A 25,171-nucleotide genomic window follows, 5' to 3' on the forward strand; every position below is an offset into this window, starting at 1 on the left:
CAAGCCTATAATCCTACAATGTAAGAAAGACTCGTTCTTCCCTTAATAACAGCTAAATAATTTAAAGTAATTCAATGGAACTAGATTGCGTTGTTCAATTATCTCTGGTTAACCGGTTCAATATCATCAAAGAAACTCTATCCTATTTAGGTTTGTGGTATGTTAAGATTTAAAACAGACGGTGTTTCCCTTTCCACAAAAAACTAGAAATTTACTTTTCTGAATATTCATCGGTCTAAAGTTATATTGACAAGTGTCACTGTTTTTTTTTTTTCTTTCAAATTAGATCAAATAGAAAAATCTCATATTGGAAACATGGAGAAAAGTCATTTAGTTTGTAAAAGAAGATGTTTGTGTCTTACATCAACAGCCTTGATAACAATGCATGTTGTAGATGAGAGGTAAAAAGAAAGCATTTTCATACTTAAACCGGGTTAGGCTTGGATGAGAAAGAAAAAAAATCGTTTTCTTCTTTCCAAACTTCATTAATGATGAAAATACTAAATTTTTATTATTTTGATCTTTACATCCTAAAGAATCAATCAATATGCTAATAATATTCTGTGGGAAAAAAAAGAAGTAAGAAAGCTATTTACAACCTAAAAGATATGTCAATTTTCCTTTTTCTATACAATTTTCCAGAGTTAATATTTTTTTTTTTGTTCTTCTGTTGTTGGAGCCGAGTTTGCCTGAAAAAAAAAAAGAACCAATAACAAATTCACCTTCTTCTAATCCACCACATCCTCATCATCTTCACTGTGATTCTTCTCCTCTGCAGTAGTACCTTCTTCTTTATTTACAGGCTCGCTTTGTGTCTCTTCTCCGCTATGTACAGCCCAGACATTAGTCTCTGTTCCATGACCCTCCAGAGGAGCCACTTTTTCACCTTCTGTAGTGCTCTTTGGACTCTGCATTGATCTGTGTGTCAAACATAATATTAGTGACAAGAAAGTGAGACAGAGACAAAGAAAACAACTTTTTTTAAGTGTTGAGCATAATCAGATTTGGACAACTCACTCGTTCATCACTTGTTGGGATCTTGGAGATTGGAGATAACCCCAGACTGGAACCAAGTCTCTTGTTCTTGCTTCAATTGTTCGAGTTTGGATATCCAAAATCTCCATCTCCCCTCCTCCTTCACCACTAATCTCTTCACCCCGATTCAATACCAGTTCTTGAAACCTAAACTGTTTTGTACAAAATACGAAAGTATGAGAGATCATCCAAACAACACATTAGCATTCTCAAAAAAAAGAAGGAAACTTTACATTTCGCCTTGCCCATAAGGGTAGCTGAGCCGGCAGATATGTTTGCAACTCTGCTTCAAATATGTACAAATGACGCTTGTCCTGCACAGGGGTCGTTCCTTTCTTAGTTACTTTCCAAGCTTCCTCAACACTCTGTTTTCTTTCAACCTCCGGAAACACTTTACTTTTAGAATCCACTGATGTTCCACCTCCATATATGTCACTGTTGTGATCTTGCGTCTCTCTCCTGGACTGGTTTTGGATCATGGACCACCTTCTTATTGGATCTACCGCTAATATTCCTTCAGTCTCTAAACCTGACTCATAATCGTATCCTGTCATCACCGCATTCTCATGACCAGCCGAATTCTCCAGTAATGCATACTCTGTCAGACATCCAGAAGGGGCGAAAACCAGAAGATTCGTCTTGGAGCAAAAATCAGTAGGAAAACCATAGTAGTTAGTGTTACTCTTTTCATCGCCGTAGCAGAAAGAGGATGTGATTGCACCCGGAACAGAGCCTCCAACCATTCCAGCTGCTGCAGATGCTGCACCACTCATGGTCCCAATCCATCCGCTGCTATATTTGCTTCTTATCCTATTGATTGCAGATAAAGGAACCGGAGAATCGGTTTCTTTCTCAGGATTAATCTCAAACATATGACTTGTCCCTCTTGAAGAGCTGACCACTATCAAATTGCTATCATAGCTGAAACTGATGTCTTGTATGACCTGAAAAAAAGAACACATTAAGGTTAAACAAAAGGACCGAATTTTCCACAATTGTAGGTGAACTGCTTACCGCATTAGTGAAACCGCGCTGAAGCCTGAACAGATGGGCAAAAGTCTTTGTGTTTACATGCCTACTTTTAGATATTGTTGGCATTATTCTAAAGACGTTAATATTGTGCCCCTGAATCGAGGCAGTCACCAAAAGCATGCCGCTTGGATCAAAGCACAAAGCTGAAATTGGACTCTTGTGTGCCTTAAACTGTGCTATGACGCTTTTGTTTGTGATATCTTTGATAATAACCTGCACAAACCATAGATATTTTCAAAGAACAAGCCAATTGAAATCAACTTGACATCAAAACAACTTGAGGAGGATTTTGAGTATACCATTCCAATACTATCTGCATCTGGCACATTTTCATTAGCAACTCCAATGCTTTTCAAACCAGGAATATACGGATTGGGCAGAACCTCTGAGCAGTATCGAGACAATGACCTGATCCCTCTGTCTCCAAGATTTACTATCCCAGAGGCGAGCTGCTTACTTGATTCTCTTGCAAGCTGTGCAATACTGGGTGATGAGGACAACGAGAGAAGATCTGAAGTGAAAACGGCAGAACCTGAGTTAGCAATACGACTTGCACTATATGCAATCCATCGAGGACCAACTGCAAGAGGGCCATATCCAACACCCAAGGAGCCACAGACAATGGAGTTAGTGACAATCATGTAATCCATTTCCAATGTTGTAGCATCAAAGCAATGTATCTGCAAATACATGTTTTCAGTTACACATTGTTAGTTTCAGAACAGACAAATCACAAAAGCAAAAGTGACAGCAATATGACATTCGAACCTGAGCTGCTTGCAGTACAGCAACAATCCGGGAACTGCACCTAACCGAATAGACTATAGAACGGAATTTCAGGGTATGCACATAAGACTGAGACTTTAACGAGTAGACATAGACATCTGTAGGAGTAACTACGGTTTCACTTCCGGGGTTCTCAGAACTGATCTGTTTACTTGACTTTTCTTCCCAAGAACTGTCACCACACACAGCCAAAAGCGGACGGCTCTCATAGAACTTGTCACCTAACACTTCCGGGTTTAGTGGATTCCGTAGCATTTGCATAAAGAATGCTTGCCCATCATGTGCAGAAACTATAACGTGAACATTCTCTGTATCTTCAACATCCCAAACTTGAAACCCAGACTGAAATGCTAGTAGAAGAACTCTCCGAGCATCACCATCCTCTTTCTCTAGCTTATCAAACCCCGCCCACAGTACCTTTCCCAATCAAAAAACCATATCAAGATTCAAAATTCGCCAACCAAGACTTGATCAAACACTCCAACAACAAACCTAAAGATCGCTCTTTTAAGGTATCAAAATCCCAAAATGATTCTTGCCACCTAGATAGAAACATAAAGAAAGTTTCCAAATTTACCTGATCGTAATTAGAATCAACGTTCTTGACAGCGGAAGAAGCAGCAGATGCGGCGGAACGAGCAACCGTAGAAGCACCAGAAGAAATCACCCTAAGGCAATTAGACAAAGCACGAAACGAGCTCCGAGCTGATCGCGACATTACTCCGTCCGAAGTCGACGGCGACTTCGGAGATGAACCGTCGCCGTTCTTCCCCATAATGTTGGAAGCTCTTCAGTATCAAAAGCCTTGATCTTTAGCCTCCAAATCAAAACAAAGCTTCGATTTTTGTTTTACCTCCCTCTCTCTATATCTACGCCTGAGATTTTTCCCAAAGTACAAAAAAATGAATCTCCGAGAAAAACGGGGGAGGAGATAAAAATTGCAAATTTTTTAAAAATTTCCAAGAAAAAGTAACGAAATTGAAACAAATTGTGATTAGAAATGAAATTAGAATCTTGAAAAAGGAGAAAAACAAAATACACGCAAACTCGAAATTTTTTGCTTCTTCTTCAAGCTGACACGAAGCAAGAAACACACACACAATCGACGAACCAAAAAAGATCGAATTTTTACAAAAACCCAGAAGAAAGAATCAAACGATCAATGAAGATGATTGTAATAATATACCTAAAGAATCAATGAAGCAACAAATTTCGTGTTTTTTGTTTTCTGGAATTTAGAGGTTAAAATTGTAAAGAATTAGAAGAAAACAACAAAAACAAAAAAGAATTAGAAACGTCGTCTCGAAGCAGTAATCTGATTAAGACTTTAGAAAACGTTTAAGAGGAAGAAAAGGAGGAAAGATTTTGAGGATAAGAGCGAAAGAGAGAGAGCGAACAAACAAAGAAGAAGAAGACCTTACTTAAGAGACGAAAGCTGTTCTCTTTCAAAACTTCATTTATGATTTTTTTTTATGATTTTTTTTTTCATTCGTTGCTTATTTATATACTTTTAAAATTTTGGATTAAGTTCTCTCTTTTACGTATCGTCTTTGTATTTACTACAGAGAGACTCATCTTCCACGTCTCTTTCCTCTGTTTTAATTAAATTTTTTAATTATTGGGAATGTCTGGTTTTTGTTTTGTTGGTTTATACTATAACATATTTTTATACAAATAATTATTAAACCAAACAAACCTAAATAATATTTACTGACGTTTGATAGATTTTAATTCTCGTATCATCTCCTTTAATTATTTTTATTAGTTAGCCAAAAAAAAAAGCTTATTTTCAGATTTATCTACTCTAAACCAATTCAATCCACCGTAATTAGTACGACGACGTGCGTCAGTCTTTTTTTTTTTTCACGTGACGTGCGCTAGTCGTAGATGAGGAAGTTTCCATTAATTTGGTTTAGTAATTAAATTTGGTTCAAACTGGGTTGGTTTAGTTAAACCGATCACTAACTCAAAAAAAACTGACCGGAAGACAATACATGAATGATGAATCCATGATGATGGTATTGGAGTTAGAGAGTTTAGGCTTATGTTTAGGTCCACCAGAGTAGCTTTCTTCTTCTTCGGTTCCGGTTGATTAATGGAGGGTTTTGACCATAATTAAGATAAGATTTAATTAAAATGAAAACTTGGCTAGCAAGTCACTTCCTCTGTTTTCACGTACAAGTCATGTGGATCTTGTCCTAATCCAAGTATACATATGTTTGCTTACAATACAATTCTCTAAAACTTCTTGGAGCACAAACATGAGACTTTAAGAGAGTGATAAAGATTTTGAGTACCCAAGAACACTCTTTATTTGTGGCGTGAGCAGTCTGAAACACAGGTTTCACCTGTTGTGGTCCATGCGTATCTTGGAATCTAACTTGTTGAGCTGCCTTTTCAGTGTAGGACACACGCACATCTTGTCCACTTGTCTTAGCTCATTGCAACACATTTTAAGAGCTGGTTGATGATGTTAAAGCATTGGGTTCTCATTGTCCTCAAGATTAACACCAAGAGTGAGCTGATCAAAGTCATCAGCTTCATATCCAATTCTTCCTTGTTGAGTTGATTGTGGATCCATTGCTTGCGAGTTCCTAGTTACTGTTGCTGACATAAACTCCTTCTGACACTTAAGACCATCTCCATTGAAGAGTTGTTAACATAAGTTGCTTATCTTAGAGAGAGAAAAAATATATAAAAAAAATTATGTGAGTTGCTTATATTGTATAAAATCTACCTTCAAAAGTGCTTAAACATGAGATTTAAGGAACTTTTGAAATGTTTTTTTGACTATTTAAGCAACCCATCAAATTAAATAACAATATTTGTATAATTTTAGTGATAAACACTTCATGTTAAACAACTATGGTTGGAGATGCTCTAATTACCTTGTTGTGGGTTACTAACATCATCTTCTTCGTCCAGTTCTCCACAACTGCACGGTAAATGGATGTGTGGCGGCTAAGAGGATGAAGAGAGCAAGAGTTGCGAAAACGTGAATAAGCTTAGCCATGGGTTATATGAATCTAGGATTTGAGGTTTTTTTATATGATGAAGTGAAGTGGAAGTGGGGATGGATTTATTTATGAAGGAGATCACTTTTGCATGGTTAATACGTGTAATAAGCATGAAGTTAAGTCTGAACACATGGAAGTTGGGACATATATAACCCGTATGGAGTTTTGTTTGGATTAGGTGTTCGAAAGTTTAATAATGTGTACATGTGTCCAGTGAATGATCGAGACAAGTCTCCACAACTACAACACCATGCATGCTAACTTTGTTCTTTTCTTTTTTGTTGGTACGTAGTTGTATCTACAAATTGTGATTTCCAACACAAACCCGTATATACATTACAGAGACATGTACAGCTTGATCGCGGAAGTGAATAGAAGGAGAAAATATTAGGACGCACAACAACGAGATTGATTAAGCTACATGTACACGTCCCAAATATATATATATAAGCTTATATCATAATACAATCAAAAATTTATGGAATAATTTATCTTAGGACACAAATTAAATATGACCTATACCCAAGAAAAGTATTTGAATAAAGGCTCTAGGACATGCACGATGGTATTCTATGACGTTCCAAGATCAACAAAGTTTCTTTCCTTGCAGATTTATAGTTCAAGATTATAACCTTTCCCTTTTCTAAGTCCAACCTCAAATCTTCTGTGCGACATTTTTTGATGAGCGTACGTAGCTGATTCATATGCCGCACTTCCTCTCCGTTCACCTTCTTGACCTGTTTATACCATAAATACGTACTAGATTATATCTCTTTTCCAGACACAAATACCTCTCTGATGATCAAAGTCACGCATGACCATGCATGTTACGTTGTTTTGGGACAACTTTTTTATTTGAAACATGAGCAATAAATTAATTGACTTACCTGCAAGTTTTTGAAACTATAGTATCCTACGTTGATATCATCCAATAACACCTACACCCAAAAAAAAATAGAAAACAGAATTAAATAAATAATTAAGAATATATACGAGAATATATAATTAAGAAGATAATAGTTGTTTTCATGCATATATTCAAAAGTTGAAACTCAAATTAATTACTAGGTAAGAGTTTCATGGCCAAAGAAATAGGACACAAAAGAAGGACCATGTTAGCTCAAGCCTCAAGTTACATCTCCATGAAGTTATTCTTAAAACAGAATTGGGTACAAATTAAAGAAGCACAAACCTGAGAAATGATGATGGTCTCTTCATAATATTTTTCTGGCCTCCTTTCTAATGCACAGTCACATCTGGTGGAAGAATTTTTAATGTTTCTCTTAGAAAGAGACGCAAAGATAAATCCCGCAAATATGTACCATTTTGGATAAAATGGATCAAATTCGCGCACCGGAACCAGCCGTTGTTGCATCTGCATATATATATATATATTCTCCATTCAAATCCAATGTGAAGCAACCAAGTAAACAAGAACTAGCTAGGGGACAATGAGAATAACTATATATCTCTAGCAAAATATGACACTTAGCTAGCTAGGAAAGTAGATGACTTACGGAGTTTAAACTGATTTTGAACTCATGCTCTCTTCCATCTCTTAAGACCTTAAATACACCTTTTTCACCTTGTTTCTTCATAGAAACCAAATGATTGAAATGTATACGTTCTTTCCCCCGTAAAAGAACTGCACATGAAGCATATATAAAATTCAATCCATATCAACACAGTTGGAGAAGATTCATATCAAATCAGTATAACTATATATCTTTGTGAGCTAAGAGAATGTAGTAAAAAAAATTAAGAACTATTATACTTGTCTCATCATTTCCAATAGGAACACCATCGATTGCAAGAATGACATCGTCTTTTTTAAGAATTGTATGAGCAGCTGAGACCATGTTCATTTCGTTTATTAGAATTCCTGACATCGCATGTTCCATTTTAAAGTGTTTACGTATTTGGGAATTCTCCATAGCTTGACAGGATATATCCGGCAAATCAAAACCAGTGTAGTAACCTTTTTCTTCAACAACACTTAGAAAATGCTTAACTACTGGAGTTGGGTATTATGTACCTTCATACAAAACCACAACCAAAAAAAGGTTAATCCATATTTCATTTAGTAACTTGGAATGCTACACCAAGTTAGTTTTAATGTTAGTCAAATATATATACTCACTCTGTATTTTCACTCCATACAAGACTTTGGAATGCTACACCAACAACTTTGTTTCCCATAATGACCGGACCACCACTATTTCCATTCGTAATAGCTGCATCTACTTGTATCGTCAACAGCTTGGTGGTGCTATGACTGTAAGCCCTAACTTCAACTCTCGATACAATACCTTCTGTAACAGAAATAGTGTCACCACCTGCATGCATTTTAACACTTAACATAGCTTATTAGTCCTTTCATGAGTATATATCATCTACCATGACCAATCTTTAACATGTGCAAGATGAGCAATAAAACATGTATAATTCAAATTTCTCTCCACCAGATTTTTACTCATGCGAAATTTTAAAATCACTTTGTTCAAGACGTACCAATAGGATAACCTATAGCGAAAACAGTTTCCCCGATAGAGGGTATATCTCCAAGCTCCAAAGGATTTAAATCCTCCCAAAACTCTTCATTATCAACAGCTAAGATGGCCAAGTCACATTCATCCCCGACCGCTTCAACTATTGCTCTGTACTTGGTGGATGAACCATGCCTTTTCACTTGCAAGTACAAGTGATCTTCCACAACGTGAGCGTTTGTAAGAATCCTCCTTCCCAAAATTGCGAATCCTAAACAAATTCAACATATATAGGTCAAACTATTAAGAAAACCACACAACCAAAACGAGAGAGAGATGGTTTATGGCTAATACCAGAGCCCTCGGCTAACCCCTCGTAAGAATTCGTCCAAGGTTTATCATCATCTGGCTCGCTACAGAAGCAGAAGATCTTCACAACCGAGTCAAGAGCCGTATCTATAGCAGATTTTTCTGTGTGCGTTGACTCACTTTGTGAATTGACGCACACGGAATGGCAAAAACGTGGTATGGAAGCATGAAAACCGGAAATTCCCGTAGTTGGTGGTTGTGGATTGTTCCGGACAGAATTGGAACGACGATGAAGGAAAGGAGAAGACAGGAATCGAGGAACCTGCTGAGTGGTCGAGGAGTTGAAGAACCTGGTAATAATACGAACAGACCATAACGACATTTTGAGCGGCTACGGTTTCGACGGATTTTGTGTTAGAGGGTTTTGAGTGATTGATTTATGAGTCGTTTTGTTTACTTGTTTTTGGGCTTTCATGGGGCCGCTTTGTATGTTTGGTTTCTCTTCTCGTAAAATTTAATAATAGAAAAAAGAGATGACAGAGAATTTCCTTTTTCAATAGGGAAACTAACGATATTTATTTCATACTTGTCACGCACACAACGCAAAACATAAAAGGAAACAAAACCCTAACTAATAAAATCATCTATTGCATCGTTTACTGAAACTTGAGAGAACCATGACGACGATGTGCGATCTCCCACCAGAATTAGTAGGGATGATATTCACGAAGATTCCCATAACATCTATAAGAACCGTGAGATCCACTTGCAGATATTGGAAAGCTTTGACCAAAGATTGGGTTTTAGGTAAAGGAGCGGCTAGGGAGCAGTTTTTGGGGTTCATGACGATGGATTCTAAGGTTTGCTTACTAAGATTCAAAAACAACTGCAAGGAAGACGGAGACTCTCTTGATCTCTCTATAAAGCAGGTAGATTTACTAAATCAAGTCGACATATCTAAAGTATTTTACTGCGACGGCTTAGTCTTGTGCGTAGCCAAAGACAACTCAAGGCTCATGGTGTGGAACCCTTATTTGGGTCAAACAAGGTGGATCGAACCTAGAACAGAATTCCACACACTATACACGTATGCTCTAGGATACGATATCAACCGTAACCACAAAATCTTGAAGTTTATGGATAGTGAAGGTTTTGAAAAGAAGGACTTCTTCGGGTACGAAATTTACGACTTTAACTCTAATTCATGGAGGGTTCTCGACGTCACTTCTAGCTGGTATATATAGGATTATCAACGCGGCGTGTCTTTGAAGGGGAATTCTTACTTTTTTGCTCAAGAGAAGATAGGACATTACGTTGTCTCTAGTGGATTAATAATAGCACCTAATTTGTCTAGTAAAGTAAGAAGATTGCCTTGTGGAACTGTAGCGGTATCGGATTTTAAAGATTTCTTACTTTGTTTTGATTTTACAAAAGAGAGATTTGGACCGCGTCTGCCTCTTCCGTTTCACTCTAAGATCGGCGAGTATGTTGCCCTCTCATGTGTAAAAGAAGAGCAGCTCGCTGTGCTATATCAACGAATGAAACATAATTGTTCTCCTATACTATATATTTGGGTTACGACTAGGATTGAGCCCAACACTCTCTCCTGGAGCAAGTTTTTGAGGGTGGAAATGAGACCATTTGAACTCTCTGGTTCGTTTGGTGTTAACGCTGAGAGTTTCTTCGTTGACGAGGAAGAGAAGGTCGTTGTTGTTTTCGATTGTGACTTATATCTACGAACCAAGACCATTCGGCACCACAAATCTTTTATCATTGGAGAAGGTGGATACTTTAAATCTGTGAATCTCGGAGAAGCTCCCTATATCGAGGAAACTTGCCCCATGTTGGGATACACTAAACAAATTTATCGTCCTCCACTTGTTTGCTCTTCTTCTTATTTTCCGAGTTTAGTGCAACTCAACCAATCTCGCAAAAGGAAAGAAGGAGATAATAATTAGATTGTTTCTTCAGTTCTTTTTTCATGTTCTTCTACTCTTTTTAATTGCTCTTTTACCAATTGCGAAATAAACAGTTGAGAATTGCATATAAATGAATGTATTTCTCATGTTTCCTTCCCTTCGTCCGTGGAGATGATGACTTCGTTTAAAAAATAATGTTTTAAGAGACAAATGAAAGTAACAAACATCACAAACTACATTGTAGATAATTTTCATATATGTATGTAATATATTTTGGCATGCATCAAGATTTGAAGAGCTTTTTTTTCTAAGATATAAATAAGTATTGGTTAGTCAAGCTGCTGAAGAGAAACATAATAATTGCCTGGAGGCGTCTTCCTTAAGGTCCTTGGACATGGCCGATGGTATTCCGTGATGTTCCAAGATCCACGGAGTTGCTTCTTTCGCAGATTTATAGTTCACCGTAATAACTCGTTCTTTTTCTAAGTCCAGCCTCAAATCTTCTTCACTACATTTCTCTATGAGATCACTTAGGTGTCTCAGATTCAACACTTCCACTCCGTTCACTTTCTTCACCTGTACGTAGGATTTAGTAAAACTGTATATAGTTATGTTTCTCAAGACACACATACACATGCACATGATGAACATGAAACTATATATATGTGATTCCCTTTTTATATTTGTATTAGAGAGCTAAGCTGAGTCGTCTAATGAAATCTGTGTAATCACGGTATCCTGTGGTTATGTCATTCAATAAGACCTACACCACAAAAAAAAAAAAAAAAAAAAAAACTCTTCAAATCTTGATGCCAAACTAACTAATACATTGCTATCTATCTATATTTTGAAACTCAAATCACTAGGCAGGGTTGCATGGCTAAAGAAATAGAATACAAAGTAAGACCATGCCTTTCTAATTAACAACTCAAGAACGTTACTTACTAAGAAGAAAAATAATTTGGGTATATCAAAAAACACAAACCTGTGAAATCATGACAATCTGTTCACCAGCCTTTTTTGCCTTTCTGTCTAATGAACAGTTACATATGTTAGAACTGTTTGCGTATGGCTTAGAGAGAGGTACGAAGACAAAACCGGCAAGTATGTAATAACTTGGAAGATATCGGTCCGGAACCAGTTGCTGCTCCTGCATATGCGTACAATATATAACCGTAACAATCGTTTATAGAACCAATATATATGATTATACGCCAAGAATGTACAGGACCAAATGATTTAATGAATCTGATAAAAGTAGTCACAAAGCTCTCTATATAAGGTACAAATAACGTAGATAGACTTACATGTCTAACAATGATATTGAACTCGTGTTCTTTACCCTTTCTTAACACTTTTAGTAAGACAGTTTCACCTGATTTCTTCAAAGTAACCAAATGTTCGAAATTGATCCTTTCTTTTTTCCGAAACAGAACTGCATGCAACAAACATAAACTCACATCACCACCAACACACATGTAGATAATTCATCAATAGAGTAAGTATATGATAATATATTACTTGTCTCATCATTTCCAATAGGAACACCATCAATTGCTAGAATGACATCATCTTTTCTCAGAATTCCTTGAGCACTTGAGAGCGGATATATTTCGTTTATAAGAACCCCTGTAATCTCAAGACTCATTTTGAAGTGTTTACGTATGTAACAATTCTCCATAGACTGATATGATATAGCCAGAGAACATAAACCAAGGTATTGACCGGTTTCTTCAACACATGTTAAAAAATGCTTAACTATTGGAGTTGAAATTATATAGCTGCATAGCACACACAAAACCACATAATTATCTTAAATTAGTTTTATTTTTCGAAAAGATACTTGAGATTTATATAAAGCATTCTTTAACTCACTTTCCGCTAAATGAACTCTTTACAGATGCTACACCAGCAACTTTGTTCCCCATGATCACCGGACCACCACCATTTCCGTTGTTAATTGCCGCACCTATTTGTATCGTTAATGGTTCAATGGAGCTGTGAGAATCCTTTTTCGGTTCAACTCTCGATACAATACCTTTCGTAACTGAAATAGTATCACCACCTGCATATTTGCATATAACATAATTAACTTGAATACTCAATACGAAAATTATAATTGTTCAAGACGTAGCAAGAGAGTAACTAGTTTCGACGTACCACGAGGATAACCTAAAGCGTATACAGTATCCCCGATAAAAGGTATGTCTCCAAGCTCCAAAGGATTCATATCTTTCCAAAACTCTTCACTATCAATAACCAAGATAGCTAAGTCACATCCATACCCAAACGCTTCAACTTTTGCTTTGTACTTAGTCGGTGAACCATGCTTTCTCACTTGCACGTAAGAGAGATCACCAGGCGCACCAATATTGTCTGTTAGTATCCTCCTCCCCGAGATGACAAATCCTAGAATAAATATTCCAAACTAAGTCTAATTAAATCATGTGAATTGTGGAAATTGAATACATGAAAACACACAAGCGAGTTAAAGAGATGTTTATGAGTACCAGAGCTTAAGTGTTCCATCTCAGTTGTTTGCCATGGTCGAACAACCTCTGGCTTTCTAGAAAAGGAGAAGATCTTCACCACCGAGTCTAGAGCCACATCGATAGCAGAAGGACTCGCGCATACAGAAGTACAATACCGAGATATCAGAGAAGCATGAAGAGACGAACTACATCGAGGAAGAAGGGTAGAAGAATATGAAAGTCGAGGAACCGAAGTGCTCGTGGAGTTGCACAACCTTGCCACAAAATCAACATACCGGAACAACATGTTAGGTATATGTTAATTACATGTATTAACGAGATACAATATATGTAATATAATTTACTTGATCATCATAATAGTCCATGAGTTTACACTACTTCCTTTTTCCTAAAGATTTAAACTTCTCAAAATATATATTGAATATTCATTAATGGAAATTAGAATGAAACGATCAAACTTGCACTATTGATTCTGTCATGCTACGTCCATGTGTTCGACTCTTTTTTAGTTTTTGTTTTTGAGTCTGAAAAAGTCCAATGGGCTTGGGCCCATATATCTAAACACAATAGGTTCTAAATAAATTTTTGCGATCAAGCTACACTCTCTTTCTCTTTCTCTTTCTCTTTCTCTCTGCCATCGCCAAAAACTTCTCTTTAGCTTTCTGGGTTTTACTTCTTAATTGGTAAGATTGGATTTTTCTCTCACCCCATTTCTAATTTGGTGTTTCTTAGATCGTTAATTGATCTGTTTCGGTAGCTTATCTCTGATTTGATCTTGTTGAATCTGTGTAGTGTTCTGATGAAGTGTAATTTTTTTGGTATGGATCTATGTAGAAAAATAGTTGTCCATTTCGGGAAATTGGGAGATGGCTCCGGTTGGTCCTCGATCCGGTGATGCGATCTTCTCTAGCATTGATCGTGTGGTAAGTTTAGAGTTCAAAGCTTTATCCTTTCTTCTCTGTTCCTCTTGATTTTCTCTTTGCCTCTGATTATAGAATTTGGTATTTGATATGCTTCATTGCTGATTTCATAGGATAATAACCCTCTTTCTCTGTATGCTTCATTGCTGTCCGATGTTTTGTTGTAATTTGTAAAGATTTGAGAAGTAAACATTGTAGCCAATTCCGAATCTCTTATTCAATTTTGTTATGGAGACAATGTTTGATCTCTCTTGGAATCTGATAAATTTGTAGAATGCTGAGCTGTTCACGTTGACGTATGGTGCAATTGTGCGTCAATTACTTACTGACCTTGAAGAAGTCGAGGAAGTTAACAAACAGCTTGATCAGATGTAATTCTTCTTCTACGCTTTCTGTAGACTGGCTTTGGTTTTGGTCTTATCATAAGACTCTTATGTCCCTTGAAAGTTTGTATTTTTCATTCTTGTGTTTGAAGTTTTGCTGCATAATGTCTCTACTTCCTTTGCTGATATATCTTTCTAATTATATGCCATGGATGGGAATTTGACTCTCTGGTTCATACTGGTGAGTGTTCAATTATTTACAACTTTATCACTAGCTTTCTGATTATTCTGCAGGGGATACAACATTGGAATCCGACTTATCGATGAGTTTCTAGCCAAATCTGGTGTTTCCAGATGCGTTGACTTTAAGGAAACTGCTGAAATGATTGCCAAGGTATGCCATTTTACACTGACTTGCTTGTTTAGTATCACGATTTTGCAGTTTTGAAGTGTCTCTGTGCGTCAAATAACGTGAAATTACATTGCAAGTTATATGAATGGCCATTCCACTGGACACTACAGTGTACAGATAAACCTTAAACTAGAGCATAGTGTTTAATGTCTGGTAGATATCTCCTTTTGGTTTTTTGATATTGAGAAGCAGTAACAGGTTTTGCCTTATAACACAGGTGGGTTTCAAGATGTTCTTAGGGGTCACAGCATCAGTGTCAAGCTGGGACGCGGATGGGACTTGCTGTAGTATAATCTTGGAGGACAACCCGCTCGTTGATTTCGTGGAGCTTCCCGATACTTGCCAAGGTCTTTACTACTGCAATGTCTTAAGTGGAGTCATCAGAGGAGCTTTGGAAATGGTCAGTCTCCTATTTATTCCCACTTCTTTGGTTCCATAGAAGGCGTATTCAAGCTTCTCTTACTCCTCTATTATTAAGTGCAGAACTTGTTTGTGCTGAGTGTTTATGTTCTTTTTCTTGTTGTCTGCACAATGATAAGGTCTCGATGAAGACGGAAGTGACATGGACGCGTGATGTTCTTCGAGGGGATGATGCTTATGAGTTGCAGGTGAAGCTACTGAAACAAGTCGCAGAGGAGTATCCTTACAAGGATGACGAATAAACATCACTCTCTCTTTATCTTCCCCCTCTTCCTCAAAAAGAAACATTAATTACTGTTTGTAGTCTCTCCCTTTTGCTGCATTCGTAGCTTTATATTTTTACGCAAGCTGTAAGCTATGAAACTAAATACCGTGTGATGTTTTGGGTACAAACCATTTAATCCTAGTGTTCTTATCAATGTCACAAAAAAAAATCAAATCTGTATAGATCAATTCGATTTATAATTAATTGCAATATTCTCCTTCTCTAAAATAGGCAAAATGAAATGAAAAATTAGCAGTGAGTTGTCATCGTCTGATTGGTACTGAATCCTACGTGGATATGATCGCTTATTAAATACGATATCTTTGTCTTTTTTTATATTTTTGTTTTTTAATTTTTCTCACCGTCGAGCGTAAGCACAAATACAAGTTGCAGACTTTATCCAAATTTAGGGTTTTCTTTTTATCTTCTATCAAACTCAGATCTTCGAAACCCCAATTTCACGAATCAGGTAAAATTTTCTCCCTTTGTCTCTTCTTCTTGTTCATCTTTCATCCTCTCATCGATTTACCGATTCACCCTCGCTTCGTTTTCTATTTTGTCGATCTGTGATTGAAATTGAGCTCGTCGTTCAATTTTGGGTACATCGTTGCATCGATTGAGATTGATTGAGAATTTTGTTTTTAGATCCTTTGTGTTTGTAAATGATTCCAGTAGATATGATCTTGCTCTGAGTTTTTTGTTTGTTTCGTTTTGTTTCTGGTAATAATGATTCAACACCGATGATTGTGATTGAACTAGATCAGCTTTACTAACATGTAGAGATCTCGATTACACATATTAACATTGACTAAATTGGAGACGTATGATTTGGTCTGTGGAAGAGATCTTCTTGATGATCGTTTGAATTGTTTGTGGCCTTTTTCGAGGATTCTTGAATCTGTAGTACGTGCCTCTATGTACGAGAATGATGTTGTTTTGTGATTTAGTCAGTTTCTTAACTCATTTTTCAAAACTATCTTCGTGAATGAATTGATTGGGATTGGATGTTTTCATGTTGTATCATGTGTTTCTGCCCTTCTGAATGAATTATTTGATGTTTTTACTTTCTATCATATATGTTTCGCTGAATCTCCCCAATTCTAATCTAAAGCCTTTAGACTAAAGGTATAACCTTTTTGTACAGATCTCAGCTTCTCGGTTAATTTCACCCTCAAATCAACTAAGTTTCATGTCTGAACTTGACTCCCAGGTTCCTACTGCCTTTGGTATGTTTCTACTGTACCAAAACTTGAGATTTTTGTAGTCATTGATCTTCTTCAACATATTTATTTGTCCATACAGAATTATTTCAGATCTTGATTACAAACTGTATCTAGCACCCTGTTTTTTTTGCATGAAGGATTGTTTATATCATTTAACATGTTATTTGAAGCATTGTTATATGTTTGATTATGCTGTTTGTGGTGATTAATCTCACATGGGAATCTAATGGTTGTCTGTCTCCATGTTCTGTTGCTTGTCTCAGATCCGTTTGCTGATGCGAATGTTGAGGACTCAAGTGCCGGTACAAAAGAGTACGTTCACATCCGTGTCCAGCAGCGAAATGGTAGGAAAAGCTTGACAACTGTCCAGGGCCTGAAGAAAGAGTACAGCTATACCAAGATACTTAAGGACCTCAAGAAAGAGTTTTGCTGCAACGGCACTGTGGTTCAGGATTCCGAACTTGGACAGGTTGGTTAATACAACAAGATTTATTGATCCATGCGGTAAAAAGTCAATGATATAATAATATATATGTCGTTAGTATTTTGATGCAAACAGTTGCAGATAAGTATTATATTTTCAGCTTTTAAAAGCCTGCTTTACCTCTATATTTGCTTTGCTTGAACGAATCAGAATGCTTTGACCTCTGTTCTAAACATTTGAGCTTCTCTGTTGTAATTTTTCTTACGTTTTTGTTTTTGTTTTGATCTGTAGGTTATACAACTTCAAGGTGACCAGCGTAAGAACGTGTCCACATTCCTTGTCCAGGTAAAAAAAACAAGAACCCTGTGAGTTTGTTTACTGCTAAAAAACATACAAACCGTGTAAGATGATTGTCTAATGTCACTGTTTCTCTGTAATCACAGGCTGGTCTGGTGAAGAAGGATAACATAAAGATCCATGGTTTCTAAGTTATCTAGTGGATCATACTCTTAATAATAAAACCATATCAATCTCTCCTTTCATTTCTTGTTGCAAATTCCCGGGTTTGAGTCGAGTAGAATCGTCTTCTTCCTAGTGTTCCTCTGTTTGGTATTCGAATTTAAAATGGCTTATATCCGTACTTCTTCATCTTCTTATTCCCCTGTTTCTGTGTTAACTCTGTTCCAACTCATACCTATGTAATATATCAGATTGTTGAGATAAGTTCTAACTCTCAATATTTATTGGTTTTATAAAATGATTAAAAAGTACTACTACCAACCTGAAATTATAAGGAATCGAATACGGTCGATTCTTTCCAAGTACTACATTCAAGATTTGGTTTCGGACCACATAAAAAAAAAAGTTGAATTGATGAAAAAGGTTGATGTATCTCCTCTCATGATTCATAAACAAACAAATAATTTGATAAATGAACTGTCTATTTCACGAGTAAGATCCAAAACCGTCTCCATCGTACAAAGATATTTCACCTTGTTGTGAATTCGTGTCACCACACACTCACTGCAAATGGTCACACAGGCACTGCAACTAGCTACAGATGTTTCCAGACACAAATAATAAAAACCTTCGAGATATTTTTTATACCATCCATGAGTCCATGACCTGAATAATTTTGAATCTTACTATTTTTATGAAATCAAATCTCTGGTTTCTTAAACTTCACATATATGTATGTATCTTTTATTTTTTTGGCAGCCTTCCATATTATATTATTCATTGCAAAGAAATATGGTAAACTCCCATATATTCAGTCAAATCCCTTCTTTGGAATTGTCAATAATCCTATTTCCAATAAAAAAAATACATTTTAGTGAAAAAATGATGAAATGAAAGATTGAAAATTCGAAATTGAATAAATATACCAAATAATTTTGATTATATAGTGATTAATAAAATGCTTAATTACTTGCTAAATACGTGTTGGTTCAAGAAAAGTCATTTCACTTGATCAAAACCGTGAAGACTGAAGAGAGGAGAGACCAGTACTCTACTTTCCATTGATGGCAAAAAAAATAAAATTAAAATAATCAAAATAAAATAAAAAACAAAAATTCTCTGACCCTTCGTTCCTTATCTCTGACGTGGCCATCAGTCTCCAGATATTTTCTACTTCTCCTAATTTAAATACTCAACAACCACACTTGTTCACTTCCACCATCATCATCATCATCACTGCACTCTAAAACCATAAAAAACATGGCGGCCATGGCTTCAACTCTCTCTCTCTCTTCAACCAAACCACAGAGGCTTTTCGATTCCTCTTTCCATGGCTCATCCATCTCCGCCGCTCCTATCTCCATCGGCCTTAAATCACGATCCGTCTCTGTCTCCGTTCGCGCCACCGCCGGTTACGATTTGAACGCTTTCACTTTCGATCCAATCAAGGAATCGATCGTGTCTCGCGAGATGACCAGGAGGTACATGACTGATATGATTACTTTCGCTGAGACTGACGTCGTCGTCGTTGGTGCTGGATCTGCTGGTTTGTCTTGTGCTTATGAGATCAGTAAGAACCCTAATGTTCAGGTTGCTATTATCGAGCAATCCGTTAGTCCTGGTGGTGGTGCTTGGCTCGGTGGTCAGCTTTTCTCCGCCATGGTGAGATTTGATTTTTTTATTGATTTGCATGTCAGATTAGTTCGATCATTTATCATCCGGAGAGTTATGATTCTGATTTAATGGCGATTTAGGTTTAGATTGAATCACTCAGTTTAGAGTTTTATTCTTCTGGGATTTGATTGTTGTGTTTGTATGGCAGATTGTTCGCAAACCAGCTCACTTGTTCCTTGACGAGATTGGTGTTGCTTACGATGAGCAAGACAACTACGTTGTGGTTAAGCACGCTGCTCTGTTCACATCTACAATCATGAGCAAGCTTTTGGCTCGTCCTAACGTGAAGCTCTTTAACGCCGTGGCTGCTGAGGATCTGATCGTCAAAGGAAACAGAGTTGGTGGTGTGGTGACTAACTGGGCTCTTGTGGCTCAGAACCACGACTCACAGTCGTGCATGGACCCTAACGTCATGGAGGCCAAGATTGTGGTGAGCTCTTGTGGACATGATGGTCCTTTTGGAGCCACTGGTGTCAAGAGGTTGAAGAGCATTGGCATGATCGATCATGTTCCTGGGATGAAGGCTTTGGACATGAACACTGCTGAAGACGCTATTGTGAGATTGACCAGAGAGGTTGTTCCTGGTATGATTGTGACCGGTATGGAAGTTGCTGAGATCGATGGTGCCCCAAGAATGGTGAGTTTCTCTTTTTTTTCCATGTTCTTGACAAATCTTTGATTCGATCATGTCATGTCCTGAGTAAATTTGTTGTGTGATGTATAGGGACCAACCTTTGGTGCTATGATGATATCGGGACAAAAGGCCGGACAGCTTGCTCTTAAGGCTTTGGGACTGCCCAATGCTATTGATGGAACTAACGTCGGAAACCTAAGCCCAGAGCTTGTCTTAGCCGCAGCCGATTCAGCTGAAACCGTAGATGCGTAAGACAAAAATGTTTTTAGCTTCAGAAAAATTTCCCTTGACCCTTCGTATGTTGAAGGAGTGAAATAAAGGAGTTTAGGTGTTTAAGTGACTATTTATGTCTTGAACTTTCTGCTGTCTTTGTCTTCTCTTCTCAATGAGATATGTTTCTTCTATGTAAAATATCTTCTCCGTTCATTCCTACTGCTTTATGTTCTCGATCTTCTCCTTCTTTATGGCTGTGGTTATACAAGCAGCTTTTTAGTTGTCGTTGGCATGTTCAGTTTTGTAGCTAGAGCTCGTCAAAATATATCTGAATGTTTAGGTTTAATCTTTAGATTATTAGAATGGTTCTCTCATGGCAGGCCATATGATCCATCTTTTAAGGAGTAAGGAAATTATGCATAGATAGAGCTGTCCAATACTCCTATGTATCCAGTCTCTCTGCTGATGAATCAATAAAGAGTTTTATAATCTTAGATTCAGAGAACAGAGGAAAACTGTAACATAGCAAAAAAACAAAAGTTTTACATTTCTTTTATGAACATATACAGTATACTCATGTCTGACCTGGAATTCAAATACTCCATCCTTATTTACATATATGATCCGGCTTACAACAATGACTTAGAAAGGAATCGATGATAGTTCTTTTTTGTGTGTGGAAACAAAGATTACAACATGAATTTGTATGAACAGTTTTACAACGAGAAGTTGCCGTGTAAGTTGGGGCTCCAATGGTTTCTTCTTTTCTTCAGAAAGCTGCTTGTCATCCAAGGAATCGTTAAATCTCTGGGCCAGTCACTTTTTGTCGCCGGATTTTGTGAGTTAACGAATATTGTATTAACAACAACATACAAAAACGCTACTACTCTCGAATCTTCTCCGGTGCTATTTCTTAGCCTGCTATAATAAAAACAGAAACAATCAGAGAGACTTCGAAGACAGACGAGGAAAGGATCAGACGTACACAAACACTCAAGAGTTTCTCAGTAGGAAAGCAAACCTTTTTCAGATATTTCTTGTGAAGTTTCATTGCACCAGTACAGGCTTTTTTAGCATCTAAGTTTCCAGTTATGTCGTTTAAGATCTGTGCAAAACACAAAGACTGATGAGGAGTTTGTTCATTGGGAAATGGAAGGTGTAAAAGAGATAAAACCAACCAGTGAGATCTCTCTGCTGCATTACCTTTACAACGTCATCGAGTCCTCGAGCTTCCGTCATTAGCTTAGAACTCTTGTCTTTCAAAACACTAGCCACTAAGAAAACCGAAATAGGCAAAGGACCTTCCGCGCTTTTCCCTCCATTCTTCATGTTCTCTCTCTCGTACTTCCCACATTGGTTTATCGACTTCGGTTTACCTTTGGAGGAACCTTCAGTTCTCTCTCCCTCGAACTGAGGCTCTTCATATAGAGAATACATCTCTGGGTCATACTCTAATGCCCACATCATCTGCTCAATGAAAAAATCCCCGCAATAGATGTATCCGTCTTTATTAATGTGCAGTCAAAGAACAATGTTTCTGAGTTTATAAAGAGACATAGAGAACGTTACCTCCCAAAGGTACAAGGAGTCGCAAAAAGAGAATTCTCTTCGAAACTGAACCATGATCATTCGAATCGCAAAGAGATAGTCACCACCACCCAAATTCTCTGCATTTTTCAAGATTCATAATTTATTTCAAGATCTCTATTGCTCAAAGAGTAATGGTAGATTCTACACTAAAAGCGAGGTGAGAAAGCTTAATAGATACCTAAGTGATGATGAAGTTTAGGGTCAATAATCTGAGTGATTGAAGCCAAATGAGTAAGTTGTGCTTCGACTCCAACTGATCTCCCTGTGTCCCGAAAGTTTCCTCTCTTTCAATTTCAAAAAAGAAAAGAAAAGACCTTTTAACATTATCTGACTAGAGAGTAAAGATTAACATAGATGAACACAAAATCATAGAAGTAAAGTACCAATCGGCGCATCAATCGTTCGAAACACCAAAAAGCATCAGCTTCATCTTCAAGAAGCATAATCATAGGTGAACAAAGATCACTCATACCTGATCAGAAGAAACAGTAAATAGATTAAAAACCCAAAAATCAATAGACTTTTCAGGGCTTGAACAAAGGATACACCATGTTCTTCCTCTGTATTTAGCTGCTTACCTTGGCAATAACCAACGTCATTATCTATCCAGGCGTAAAGAGCTAGAATATCCCAGAGCTTAGACAAGTTCTCCTTTTTCTCATAGAATACCAAAGTCCTATCTGTGCGATTCACATCAAGACCTGAAAAGAAGAGTTTACGCAAGTGAATTGAGACATACTAAACCATCTCTTCAGAACTACTCTCTTTTGTGACCAAAGCCATGTGATCACAGACCTATCTGGTGAAGTGTTAGCAGCCATTGGATCACTTTCTGGTCCAAAGGTCCGCGGCTTGCAAGCTCTTTGAAGAAATCTGATCCATTCGCACCTGAGATAATACTTCAGATTAAGATCCTTAAAGTTCTAGTAAAAACAGATGAATCTACTGTTTCGTGAAGCAAAAGATACCAACCTAAGTTTGTTTCTTGTAGTACAAGAGGATCGTAAATGGGTTCACCCTTGCTGGTAATTACAGGTGCGGTAATGAATCCACCACTTCCGATAACGGGAAACATTTGTTTACATTCCTCCTTCCAAGAAGCATACTGCAATCTGAAAGGAAATACCGATACTTTCAATAAGAAGATATAGCAGCCAAGAGAATGCAAGACAGAATAGGATCTTGACAAAACTAATTTACTGTTGTTCTGGTGGATAACTCACCTTCTACGTTGTCGGATTTGCTCTCTTTCTTCAAATGTGCTCTTTGGATCATAACAACCAAGTAAGAATTCCCAGACTTCTCCTCTAATCGATGGATGGATCCCCTAGACCAGTCAAGAAAGCAAGCAAACGGATTGGAATGGTAAGATAAACACAATCCAGTACCATGTACTCTTAATTTGAATGAAATGAAGCAAAAGGATTTGGATAATGTTGGAGTCTTTGCAAACATTGTTTTTGAGACTTACCCCTCGTTGGATTCTATTAAGAGTTTTGCCCATATCAAGGAACCCTTCTGTTGTAAATGCAGCTTGCCATTTTCTTACACTCAGAGTTTTACCAGGCTGCACAAAAACATAATCAAGAATAAAAAGACAGGTAATGTCAGCAAAACGTGACTCTGCCATTCTCTAAAATCTAAGCAAGATCAGTACTAGACATGTGAAACTTAAACAATCAGTATCAGAAAACATAAACATGAACTCTAAGCAAGTCATAGCACTATTAATGTATCCAACCCATTAAACCATAATCTCTTCTCTTGTTTGATGGATCACATCAAAACAATGAACAACAATGGCAAACAAAAACTCCAAATTCCAAGGAGGAATCTGCATTTCTCTAAACACAACCCATGAGAATATCATATCCAAAAAAGAGCAATGAGATCAATAATCCCTAATCATATTATCAGCATCAGAAGGCATAAACAAGTCATTAGCTTCCCCAAGCCTAAATAAAAATGCTCTCATCCCCAATGATGATTCGAACAGTGTTAAAAGTTCAAAGTCAAAAGAGAAATCAACCCATTCCATAATAAACCCAATGCTACGGTTTAGCTGGAAAAGTTCATTTGTATGCGAACCACAGGAGAAGAGAATGAAACAACAATAGTCAAAGGGAAACACAAACGCCAAAGCTCATAGATAAACAGAAACGAATCCAATGCTGAACAAAATCTACAGAAAAAAAAAAAGGAACATACTTTGATCTTGAATTTGGTATTGGGGACATCAGTGCACTCAGGACGAATCTGGTAATAAGAATCTGCTGGTTCTGCGAAGGCTCCCCACATTTTTCTCAAATCTTTTTTTCAATCCCTCCCCCAAAAAAATAATAAAAATGAAAACTTTCCCGGGAAAAAATTGCAAAAACAAGATTGGAGAAGATGAATGAACAAAAAAAAAGAAACTGGCACCCTCTCAAAAGATCAATTCTTTCTGTGTCGATTTGAAAAAAGAAAACAAAATAGAGATCTTAAGAGGGGGTTCCAGTTTTTGGATGGGATTAAAAGAAAAGATCAAAGAAAGACACAACTTTTCATTTTGGTATTTTAACTACTAATCTAAAATCAATCAACAAGGATTCGTTTGCATTTGTGTGGTCAATGGAGAAAGCAATGTTTTTTTTTGGTGATTAATTAAGAAGAGGTCAAGCTTGTCTTTAATTATCTTCTTGTCTCCCGTTTTTTAGTAATCCAGTTTTAAGAGAGACAGAGAGTTACATTTGTTGATGATGTACGGTCTTGGCGTAACCCAATTATATAGCTAAATCCATTTTGGTTTGGTTGACTTGGTTTATAAATCAATTTAGCCTATGTCTAAATAATATTTCAATTAGCTTAGCGTTTTATTAGTTCTTTGTTTGTCTCCAAAACCCCCTAGCAAATAAGGTTTAGAGAACTTTCGAAGAAACTCACATAAACAACATCGTAGATTTTTCGTCTTCGTTTGAAGTATTCAACAACAACTGATGACTCCGACATTGTTTGTCTTAAGTCACTTATCGTTTCAGCCAAACGACAGAAGTAGAATAAGCCACCCCAAGACTTAAACAGAGGCTATAAACTTTTGTCCAAAAGAACTATTTTTATTTATCAACAAAATAATGAAATAAACTTATATTGATGAGGAAAAATATAGATTTCTAATAAAACGAAAACTACATAGAAAACAATAAAAAATAAATCATCTTAGATAGAGACATTGACGTATAAAGTATAAGATAACCGATTATGCAGGATTAGTCTCTTTGGTGCTTCTCCAGTAGATGTAAAACATATAGATGGCGAAACATAAAAAGAATGCAAAAACCGCAAAGAAGCCAATAAAAAACACTAGACCCATGCCCTCCACCATGATTCTCCCTTCTCTTTCGATCTGTATTTTTTTAGTAATTGAAAACTGAAAGAAACGTATATTCAATTAAAAAATGAAGAGGTTTTATATTAGTAATTTAGCTTCGAAATAGGAAAATTTCGATATTAGTGATTACCAAAAAATGGAAAACTTGGATACTAGAGAACTATCTTACTA

General features: G+C 36.9%; 7 protein-coding genes and 2 pseudogenes across 10 annotated transcripts; 4 read left to right on the forward strand and 5 right to left on the reverse strand.

The window, feature by feature from the left end:
* Positions 1-485: 485 nt before the first annotated feature.
* LOC17874784 (autophagy-related protein 18f) lies at positions 486-4,303 on the reverse strand. Of its 3 annotated transcripts, none has more exons than XM_006279984.2 (8): positions 4,275-4,303; positions 3,431-3,728; positions 2,836-3,270; positions 2,367-2,747; positions 2,050-2,280; positions 1,269-1,979; positions 1,018-1,187; positions 486-918 (listed from the first exon to the last, which is right to left on the reverse strand). In XM_006279984.2, exons 2-8 carry the CDS (start codon positions 3,626-3,628, stop codon positions 729-731), a joined length of 2,316 nt encoding a protein of 771 aa, XP_006280046.1. In that variant the 5' UTR covers positions 3,629-3,728; positions 4,275-4,303; the 3' UTR covers positions 486-728. The 3 variants fall into 3 exon arrangements, with proteins under 3 accessions (XP_006280046.1, XP_006280045.1, XP_023643384.1); XM_006279983.2 differs by lacking the exon at positions 4,275-4,303 and adding an exon at positions 4,040-4,225; XM_023787616.1 differs by lacking the exon at positions 4,275-4,303 and having other exon boundaries at positions 3,431-4,225.
* Positions 4,304-4,956: 653 nt separating this feature from the next.
* Positions 4,957-5,866, reverse strand: LOC111829015 (2S seed storage protein 5). The gene is given in 4 exon segments (XM_023777636.1): positions 4,957-5,313; positions 5,742-5,775; positions 5,778-5,810; positions 5,813-5,866. Coding segments are annotated over 4 exon segments (237 nt in total). The 3' UTR covers positions 4,957-5,197.
* A 552-nt stretch (positions 5,867-6,418) lies between these two features.
* LOC17877124 lies at positions 6,419-9,047 on the reverse strand (annotated as a pseudogene).
* A 295-nt stretch (positions 9,048-9,342) lies between these two features.
* Positions 9,343-10,623, forward strand: LOC17877371 (annotated as a pseudogene).
* Positions 10,624-10,917: 294 nt separating this feature from the next.
* On the reverse strand, positions 10,918-13,362 carry LOC17875482 (putative protease Do-like 3, mitochondrial). Its single transcript, XM_023777638.1, has 8 exons — positions 13,095-13,362; positions 12,745-12,993; positions 12,460-12,649; positions 12,106-12,365; positions 11,892-12,019; positions 11,570-11,734; positions 11,300-11,347; positions 10,918-11,163 (listed from the first exon to the last, which is right to left on the reverse strand). The coding sequence occupies exons 1-8, from the start codon at positions 13,360-13,362 to the stop codon at positions 10,918-10,920; spliced, it is 1,554 nt and encodes a 517-aa protein (XP_023633406.1).
* A 306-nt stretch (positions 13,363-13,668) lies between these two features.
* On the forward strand, positions 13,669-15,585 carry LOC17876342 (trafficking protein particle complex subunit 3). Its single transcript, XM_006281103.2, has 6 exons — positions 13,669-13,759; positions 13,911-13,999; positions 14,270-14,367; positions 14,614-14,713; positions 14,949-15,131; positions 15,271-15,585. The coding sequence occupies exons 2-6, from the start codon at positions 13,943-13,945 to the stop codon at positions 15,391-15,393; spliced, it is 561 nt and encodes a 186-aa protein (XP_006281165.1). The 5' UTR covers positions 13,669-13,759; positions 13,911-13,942; the 3' UTR covers positions 15,394-15,585.
* A 180-nt stretch (positions 15,586-15,765) lies between these two features.
* LOC17874645 (protein translation factor SUI1 homolog 1) lies at positions 15,766-17,836 on the forward strand. Its single transcript, XM_006279653.2, has 5 exons — positions 15,766-15,885; positions 16,561-16,642; positions 16,903-17,108; positions 17,355-17,408; positions 17,507-17,836. Exons 2-5 carry the CDS (start codon positions 16,606-16,608, stop codon positions 17,549-17,551), a joined length of 342 nt encoding a protein of 113 aa, XP_006279715.1. The 5' UTR covers positions 15,766-15,885; positions 16,561-16,605; the 3' UTR covers positions 17,552-17,836.
* Positions 17,837-18,741: 905 nt separating this feature from the next.
* On the forward strand, positions 18,742-20,281 carry LOC17876896 (thiamine thiazole synthase, chloroplastic). Its single transcript, XM_006280664.2, has 3 exons — positions 18,742-19,184; positions 19,345-19,833; positions 19,921-20,281. The coding sequence occupies exons 1-3, from the start codon at positions 18,783-18,785 to the stop codon at positions 20,080-20,082; spliced, it is 1,053 nt and encodes a 350-aa protein (XP_006280726.1). The 5' UTR covers positions 18,742-18,782; the 3' UTR covers positions 20,083-20,281.
* A 285-nt stretch (positions 20,282-20,566) lies between these two features.
* LOC17877224 (TBC1 domain family member 15) lies at positions 20,567-24,231 on the reverse strand. Of its 2 annotated transcripts, none has more exons than XM_006280431.2 (12): positions 23,842-24,231; positions 23,105-23,200; positions 22,857-22,960; positions 22,606-22,745; positions 22,429-22,521; positions 22,212-22,334; positions 22,017-22,105; positions 21,812-21,917; positions 21,613-21,710; positions 21,247-21,510; positions 21,065-21,148; positions 20,567-20,961 (listed from the first exon to the last, which is right to left on the reverse strand). In XM_006280431.2, exons 1-12 carry the CDS (start codon positions 23,929-23,931, stop codon positions 20,950-20,952), a joined length of 1,299 nt encoding a protein of 432 aa, XP_006280493.1. In that variant the 5' UTR covers positions 23,932-24,231; the 3' UTR covers positions 20,567-20,949. The 2 variants fall into 2 exon arrangements, with proteins under 2 accessions (XP_006280493.1, XP_023635301.1); XM_023779533.1 differs by having other exon boundaries at positions 20,567-20,964.
* Positions 24,232-25,171: the final 940 nt, after the last annotated feature.

The sequence above is a fragment of the Capsella rubella genome, unplaced genomic scaffold, assembly GCF_000375325.1.
Source record: "Capsella rubella cultivar Monte Gargano unplaced genomic scaffold, Caprub1_0 scaffold_8, whole genome shotgun sequence".
NCBI classification, from domain to species: Eukaryota; Viridiplantae; Streptophyta; class Magnoliopsida; order Brassicales; family Brassicaceae; genus Capsella; species Capsella rubella.